Source organism: Delphinapterus leucas, chromosome 1, assembly GCF_059928025.1.
Source record: "Delphinapterus leucas isolate spDelLeu-1000000601 "Yukka" chromosome 1, BTC_Dleu_Yukka2, whole genome shotgun sequence".
NCBI lineage: Eukaryota > Metazoa > Chordata > Mammalia > Artiodactyla > Monodontidae > Delphinapterus > Delphinapterus leucas.
In genome coordinates this window covers 190,424,630-190,432,698 of record NC_143129.1, presented here as the reverse complement: position 1 = coordinate 190,432,698, position 8,069 = coordinate 190,424,630, and the positions used below count along the sequence as shown (strand labels likewise).

The 8,069-nt window shown below is 65.6% G+C and overlaps 1 protein-coding gene across 1 annotated transcript; it reads left to right on the top strand.

Moving 5' to 3' along the window:
- The first annotated feature begins 1,504 nt into the window (after positions 1 to 1,504).
- On the top strand, positions 1,505 to 7,927 carry KLHL17 (kelch like family member 17). Its single transcript, XM_022598298.3, has 12 exons — positions 1,505 to 1,646; positions 2,509 to 2,768; positions 2,856 to 2,977; positions 3,138 to 3,359; positions 3,837 to 3,953; positions 4,134 to 4,347; positions 4,625 to 4,769; positions 4,854 to 5,021; positions 5,441 to 5,529; positions 5,611 to 5,684; positions 5,885 to 6,066; positions 6,405 to 7,927. The coding sequence occupies exons 1-12, from the start codon at positions 1,528 to 1,530 to the stop codon at positions 6,631 to 6,633; spliced, it is 1,941 nt and encodes a 646-aa protein (XP_022454006.1). The 5' UTR covers positions 1,505 to 1,527; the 3' UTR covers positions 6,634 to 7,927.
- The last annotated feature ends 142 nt before the right edge of the window (positions 7,928 to 8,069 follow it).

Below are 8,069 nucleotides of genomic sequence, written 5' to 3'. Positions count from 1 at the left end.
CCCCGCCCCTGGCCCCGCCCCGCCGCGCCCCGCCAGGTGGCTTTAAGGTTCTCCAACCTTGGCTGTGGCGGCATCCAGGCGGGAGGGCGCGTTCAGATCTCTTTTTGGGCGGGAGGCGCTCGGCCTCCCAGGGTGGCACGCGGGATGAAAGCTCCCTGCGCAGGCCTGGTTCAGTCACGGCTCCCGCTCGTTTCCGCTGAGGGACAGACTGCGGAGCTCCAGCACCTGGCAGGACTGCGTAGGGCGGAATCCCGCCATTCCGCTCACAAATCTGTGACGTTTACCAAAAAAGGCACTAATAACGACACCGACCTGGGGGAGGGCCGGGCCGGGTCACCGCCCAGCCCAGCCCAGCCCACAGCCCCCCCCCACCGCCCCCTCCATGGGTTCCGTGAACACGTGCCTCTGAGGATGTCAATGCATTGACCACGGAAAAAATGCATGGGGGGAAACATGTGTCAGAGAGGACTTCTATACAAAGAGCTCTTAGAAATCAATAATAAAAAGCCAACAATCTTTAGTAGAAAAAACAGACGAAAATAGAAATGGTGATGCTATAGATGGGCTGTTTGCGAATTGATAAATGACACTCTGATGAGGATCAGAAGGATGAGAGCCGTTTCCACTTCACTGGACAGTCCCATAGCACCTGCGCTGGGGGAGCCAGAGGGTCAGACAGCGGACAGACCCGAGCACTGTTACTGAAACCAGGTTGGCCAAATCTCCCTGAAAGAGGATGGCTGATATTTCAGTCCAGCGAGTCCTCTACTGGGAATTCAGCTACGAACACATCTGCCTAAGTACCCAGGCCGGCCCCGGCGGGGACAGCCACTTTTGCTCTGCCCTATCTGTGGAACAGCCTGCAGGTGCAAAGGCCCGGAGGCTGGAACGTTGCCTTGGGGAAGTAAGGAGGTGGGGAAGCCAACCTATGCCCTCCCCTCCCCCCACTCGTCCTAATGGCGGAGGTCCGCGGGCCTGGACAGCCAGATCCCAAGACAGGGGACCCCACAGCGCCCAGGGCGTGCACCCCACCCCCTCTCCCGCTCTGCAGCCAGCGTCCAGATCAAGGCCAGACGGCAAAGTGGCCTGCGTGGGGTTGGAGAGAGGAGGGCAGACACGGCCCCCGGCTGGCTCAGGTCCCAGGGGCATCACGTGGGGCCACTCGGGCCCCCAGGAGATGCGGGGCCCCGAAAGGGGCGAGGGGTGCTTCTTGAACGAGTTGAGGCGGGCGGGAGGTCCAGGAGGTTTCTTGGGGATAGGCGGCGGGCGGGGCCCGGGGGGCTTCCTGGAGGAGGAGGCGGGCGGAGCGCCGAAACATTGGGAGGATTCGCGCGCTACGCGGCGCCCCCGAAACCTCGGGGGAGCGCGGGAGGCGGAGCGGGCGGCGCCGAGAAACAGCGGCTGCGGGCAAGCGGCGGGAGCGGGGAACGCAGAGCCTGCCGCCACCGCCGAGCAGCCCTCCAGCCGTCCGGCGTCCGCTTGTCCGTGCGTCCTCCGCGGATCGGCGGCGGGCCGGCGGCCGAACCCATGCAGCCGCGCAGCGAGCGCCCGGCCGGCAGGACGCAAAGTCCAGAGCACGGCAGCCCGGGGCCCGCGCCCGAGGCGCCGCCGCCGCCGCCGCCGCCGCCGCCGCCGCAGCCGGCAGCGTGAGTGGGCCGGGGGCCTGGGGACCTTGACTGGCCAGGGCCGAGGAGGAGGGGGGAAGGAGGGAGGGAGGGAGGGAGGGAGGGAGGGAGGGGCGCGCCGACCCTGGCAGGCTGCCGGGAGGGGGCGACCTCGTGCCCCGCAGGCTTGGCCCTACCCGGAGGGTCCAGGTCCCCTGCGTTACCCGCGCACACATTCGGCGCGGGGCAGGGCGTCCCGAGGAGTCTGCCCCCGAAGGCTCTGTCCCCTCCCGCCGCCCTTGAATTCCGGCTGCGCCGTTCAAAGACTCGGGCGGCCTGTCTGAATGATGGGGGGTTGGCGGTCAAGAGAGGTCACACTTGCTGGTCGGTGTAGGGGTCTGCTTCAGAGCCACCGGTCAGTACGGACCGGTTTCACCTCGTGCGCTTCCCTCATGCCCTGCCCGTGCCGAGGACACCGGACTCTGATGGGGGCTCAGGAAGGGCTGCCAGCGATGGACAGAGAGCCTAGTCCCGAGGAGGGTCTAGAGAGCCGGGTTCTTCACAGAGGCCCCCGGGCGGAGGGAAGTGTGGAGCTTGAGCAGGGGTCGCGGCAGAGGAAGATGTACAGGTTCAATGACGGACCGGGGTCTGCCGTGGGATCCGACCTCACTCTGGTAGCAGGTTGGAGCAGAGTCTAGTTGGCCTCCCTGGATGCGAGGGAGCAGAGTGCGGTAGCGCCTGGAGAGCAGGGGAGGTCCCGAGGGGAGTGGGTCCTTGATGGAAACCTGGTTCGGGCTGCTGGGGGTGGGCGGCCTCCTGGGGGCCCAGGCCCTGCCCAGGGTCTCAGGGGTGGGTGAGCAGCTCCCTGCAGAGCACACCGTGACCAGGCACTGCCCACCTACAGCCCCGAGGCAGAGCGTGCCCGGCCCCGGCAGGCCCGGCCCACGGGCCCCATGGAGGGTGCAGTGCAGCTGCTGAGCCGCGAGGGCCACACCGTATCCCACAACTCCAAGAGGCACTACCACGATGCCTTCGTGGCCATGAGCCGCATGCGGCAGCGCGGCCTCCTGTGTGACATCGTCTTGCACGTGGCTGCTAAGGAGATCCGGGCACACAAGGTGGTGCTGGCCTCCTGCAGCCCCTACTTCCACGCCATGTTCACAAGCAAGTACTGCCCCATCGGGTCCGGGCACTTGGGGGACTCTGCAGTTCTCCCTGGGTGGGGACCAGCCTGACCTGCTGTCCCCACAGATGAGATGAGTGAGAGCCGTCAGACGCATGTGACGCTGCACGATATCGACCCTCAGGCCTTGGACCAGCTGGTGCAGTTTGCGTACACGGCCGAGATCGTGGTGGGGGAAGGCAACGTGCAGGTGAGGCTGCCTCACCTCTCACGTCCTGTACCGCTACCGTGCTTGTGCCTCCGCTCTCCCCACGCCCCCAGCATCCCCTGTACCGCTGCCACCCCTTCAGTCCTCACGTCCATTTCTCTGTCCCTGCTCCCCTGGCCCTCTCTCCCATCTTGCCCCATAGACTCTGCTCCCGGCCGCCAGCCTTCTGCAGCTGAATGGGGTCCGTGACGCCTGCTGCAAGTTCCTGCTGAGTCAGCTCGACCCCTCCAACTGTCTGGGCATCCGGGGCTTCGCCGACACACACTCGTGCAGTGACCTGCTCAAGGCGGCACACAGGTACGTGCTGCAGCACTTCGTGGACGTGGCCAAGACTGAGGAGTTCATGCTGTTGCCGCTGAAGCAGGTAACGTGGCAGCTGGAGCACAGCCTGGACCTTGACTCGGACCCCAACCCTGACCCAATCGCCAGACCCCAGTACCAGCCTTGGCCCCCCGGCCCCCATCATCTGGGCCCATAAGACCTGGTCCTTTGCTCCTTAGTCTTTATCTCCAGTCTCTGACTGACGTTCCAACCCCGCCACCCATCCCCTGGGAACTCCCCACCCCCATTTTCTAACCCCACACAAGCCATCACCATTGATACCTGACACTCTCCTGTCCTGATTACACACCTGCCCACAGTCTCCCGTGCCTGGTTCCGTACTCCCAGGACTGCTCTGGAGCTAGGCCCTTGGGAACTGGGTCTGTGACTCCTGACCTTGCTTGGCTCTTCCTCATAGGAACACTGGGCCCCCTTGGACTCTCCCTCCCAGGCACCTTCAGGGCTCCATGGGTCCCCAAGCCCGTCCCCAGATCTCAGGTCTGAGGGTCCCCACCCCCAGGTGCTGGAACTGGTTTCTAGCGACAGCCTGAACGTGCCTTCAGAGGAGGACGTCTACCGTGCCGTCCTGAGTTGGGTCAAGCACGACGTGGATACCCGGAGGCAGCACGTTCCTCGGGTGAGGCCAGGCGCTGGGGGGCCTGCGGTGCTTGGGAGGGGATGCAGTGACTGAGGATCAGGCGTGCCTGGGCCCTTCTGTGTCCAGAGATCCCACAGGGGTGATGCAAGCATGTGTCTTGAGGAGGGTCTAGGACACATGAGCAGGCCTGACCATAGCAGGCGTGCTACCACACCCCAGCTGATGAAGTGTGTACGCCTGCCCCTGCTGAGCCGGGACTTCCTGCTGGGCCACGTGGACGCCGAGAGCCTGGTGCGGCACCACCCAGACTGCAAGGACCTACTCATTGAGGCCCTCAAGTTCCACCTGCTGCCCGAGCAGAGGGGCGTCCTGGGCAGCAGCCGCACCCGGCCCCGGCGCTGTGAGGGCGCTGGCCCTGTGCTCTTCGCTGTGGGTACGCCCACCCGTCCCATCCCGTCTGGTCCCCCATCCCTGCCCTACGCCCCGTGTCCCTACCCAGAAGCCCAGCACAAGCCCCCCCACCCCGTGCCGTGGCCACCCTGCACTCACCCCACACCTGCTCCTCCATCCACCGCGGCGTGACCTGCTCACCAGTCACTGGCCCCACTTGCCCTTGGAGCCTCCAGGCCCTCAGCCTCGGGCTGTGCTAGAGCCTCCTAGCCCACTGCGTCCCTGGCCCCTTGTCCTGCCCGTCACCTCCCCCTGCCTAGGTGGCGGGAGCCTGTTCGCCATCCACGGCGACTGCGAAGCGTACGACACACGCGCTGACCGCTGGCATGTGGTGGCCTCGATGTCCGCGCGCCGGGCCCGGGTGGGCGTGGCGGCAGTCGGGAACCGGCTGTATGCCGTGGGCGGGTAAGAGTGGGGGCTGGGCTCGGGTCAGGGGCTTGGCACGTGCCCACTGGGCCAACCCTGACTGGCAGCGAACCCCTCCCCTAGTTACGATGGGACTTCAGACCTGGCCACCGTAGAGTCCTACGACCCTGTGACCAACACCTGGCAGCCTGAGGTGTCCATGGGCACGAGGCGCAGCTGCCTGGGTGTGGCTGCCCTGCACGGACTCCTGTATGCAGCCGGTGGCTACGATGGGGCCTCTTGCCTCAACAGGTAGTGGCTGGGGTCAGGGCCGGGTGGCCTTTCAGGGTTGGCTTAGCAGGTGTGGCTGCATCAGGACCGCAGAGGTCCTGCCTGAGGGGAACCAAGGGGGACCCTGCCTGAGTCAGGTCACCAGGGTCCCCTGTGCCTCTTCATCTGGGCTAGCCCAGTGGCCTCTTCTTTTCTCTCTGGCATCCTTCCCACCAGGCCAGGGGCTGGGCCCAGGTGGACACTCGCCCAGCATTATCCAGGTAGCCTGTGGCCTGTGTCCACCCAGTAGGCCCTGCTTCCTGCTCCAGTGGGACTCTGGGGTCAGCCTCCATGACTGCCTAGCACAGAATTTTAGTCATTCCTCGGGGGAGGGCAGGTCGTGGGGCCGGGACTGCCTTTCTGCCACTGCTCAAGGTCAGCGGCCGTCCTGGTGTCTACAGTGCCGAGCGCTACGACCCCCTGACGGGAACATGGACGTCGATCGCCGCCATGAGCACCCGGAGGCGATATGTGCGCGTGGCCATGCTCGGTGGGTGACTGCTTCGCATAGCTCCCACGCCGGGGACCCCGCACACAGCAGGTGCACCATGGCTGCGTTGACTCTCTGCAGATGGGAACCTGTACGCCGTGGGCGGTTATGACAGCTCGTCACACCTGGCCACCGTGGAGAAGTATGAGCCCCAGGTGCGAAACACCCCAGTCACACGTTCCCCTTCCCCAGAGCTACTTCGGGCCATCACTCTCTGGCCACCCCCATCCCCCGGAGGGTCATCCCTTTACGTCCACCCTGTCCCACAGACACCCCACCCTGGACTAGAGTCCTGCACGTGGAGACGGAGGGAGGCTGGTAGTGGGTCTGCCCCCAGCCCGTCCCTCCACCGCAGGTGAGCTCCTGGACGCCCGTGGCCTCCATGCTGAGCCGGCGCAGCTCCGCGGGTGTGGCGGTGCTGGAGGGGGCCCTCTACGTGGCTGGTGGCAATGACGGCACCAGCTGCCTCAACTCTGTGGAGAGATACAGCCCCAAGGCGGGTGCCTGGGAGAGTGTGGCGCCCATGAACATCCGAAGGTGTGCTGGCCCCCACACCTGTCACCACCACAGCGGTCTGCACCCCCGACCCCGACAGATGTGTCCCAGGCTCTCACCCCTGCGCGGCGTGTGCCCCCACCTCCTTCCCAGGTCTCTCCCTCCAGGGCCCCGCCCCCACTGCTCCAAGGCTCCGCCCCCATCATGCCAAGGCCCCGCCTCACCGGCTCATTTCCCCCTCCCATCCGTCCCGCCCCCAGGATACCTCCCAAGGCCCCGCCCCCTGAGGCTCCTCAGGTGGCTACCGCCCCAGACCCGGCCCTGCGCCCTCCTCACCCCCACCCTCGCCCCTTACCTCTCCCTGTCCGCCCTGCCGGCAGGAGCACACACGACCTGGTGTCCATGGATGGATGGCTGTACGCCGTAGGGGGCAACGATGGCAGTTCCAGCCTCAACTCCATTGAGAAGTACAACCCGAGGACCAACAAGTGGGTGGCCGCGTCCTGCATGTTCACGCGGCGCAGCAGCGTGGGCGTGGCCGTGCTCGAGCTGCTCAACTTCCCGCCGCCCTCTTCGCCCACGCTGTCCGTGTCGTCCACCAGCCTCTGACCCGTGGTGCGGCTGCGCAGAGACCCGCCCGCGGCCTCCCACGTGCCTTAAGCCCCCTGGGCCCAGCGCCTGCCTCCCCTGCGCGTGGGGCGGGGCTCGGCCCCCACCAGGAACGTACGGGGCCGTCTGTCCAGTCTCCGCGCGTCTAGGCCGCGGCTTTCTGTGTTCCTTCCTCAGTGTTTGTTTGTGTGCCGTTTATTTATTCACTCGTTTATTTATTGACTGGTGGTGAGCAGGCTGCAGCTGCCGGTCTCTCCGTTTACTTTTAAAGTGTCCTGTCTCTGGGACCAAGCTGCCCTCCTGGGTGTCCTCCCACCGTGCTGGGGGCACTGGGGAGCGACAGGGTGGACACTGGCGTTGCCCGTGGGTAAGGGGCCAACTTGGACTCTCTAGACCTGGAGGGACCGAGGAGTGATGCAGAGAAGTTATGGGGGGGGACTTTCTGAGCAGGTGCAGACCCCCAGCCTGAGCTTTGCACACCTCCTTGCCTCGCCCAGCCAGGCACACTCCCGGCGGGGGCGGGCACGAATCGGGCTTCCTTCCCGTGGCTGTGGTGTCATTTCTGGATCCTGCACTGAGCTGGGCACACGTACACCGCAGGCCGCATACAGCAATATGAGCCCCTTGAACAATAAACACGTTTCCTGGGCTCTGCGGGCCTGTGGCTGAGTGTCCATCTCTGTCTTTCAGGGTCCCGTCTGGGGTGACCAGGAGGGCCTGGGGTGGCTGTGCGGCTGGGCCGAGATGCTGTGTTGGCACCTGGGGGCTTGGAGGCCGCACCATCACATCCAGGGGCAGGGCTGTGGTGGCCAGTGTGTTAACTCCTGGCTATGCGTGGCATTCCCCCTCACCATGGCTGTCCCAGGCGCACCTGGGAGGGTCATGGCCTCCCTCCTGGATTCTGGTTAAGCCTTGGGGACCCTGACCTTGATCTGGGGTGAGGATTGGACTGAGGCAAGAGAGGAGGCTGCGGGAGGGTCCTGGCTTCCCCTGAGCCAGTTGCAAATCCCTGCTTCAACAGCTGAGAGCAAGCTCACAGCCCCCGCAGCCACTGGTGACTCAGCAACAGACATTTCGGTGGAAACAGGATGTGTGCTCACACGGTGGGGAGGTCTGGAAGGGGATGCCTAGGCTCACGGAGCTCCAGCTCTAGGCACCCCCAGTCTGATGCAATCACAGTCTGGCCTGTGGGACCCCTCCTGTACAGACTGGGGGCTCTTCACTGGGCGGTGAGAGGAGGGCAGCCTTCCCTGCCCCCCGCTGGCTGGCGTGTGTGGAGGACCCCGGGCAGGGAACTGAAAGGCTCAGCTCAGCCTCAGGTGGGGGCCAGGTCCCTCCCAGAAAGGCTCCGCCTCCCCGGCCCTTGGGTACAGGGCAGGCTGCCCCAGAGCCCCGCCCCAGGAGGTGGGGCAGGAGGCTCGGGACAGAGGGACCCA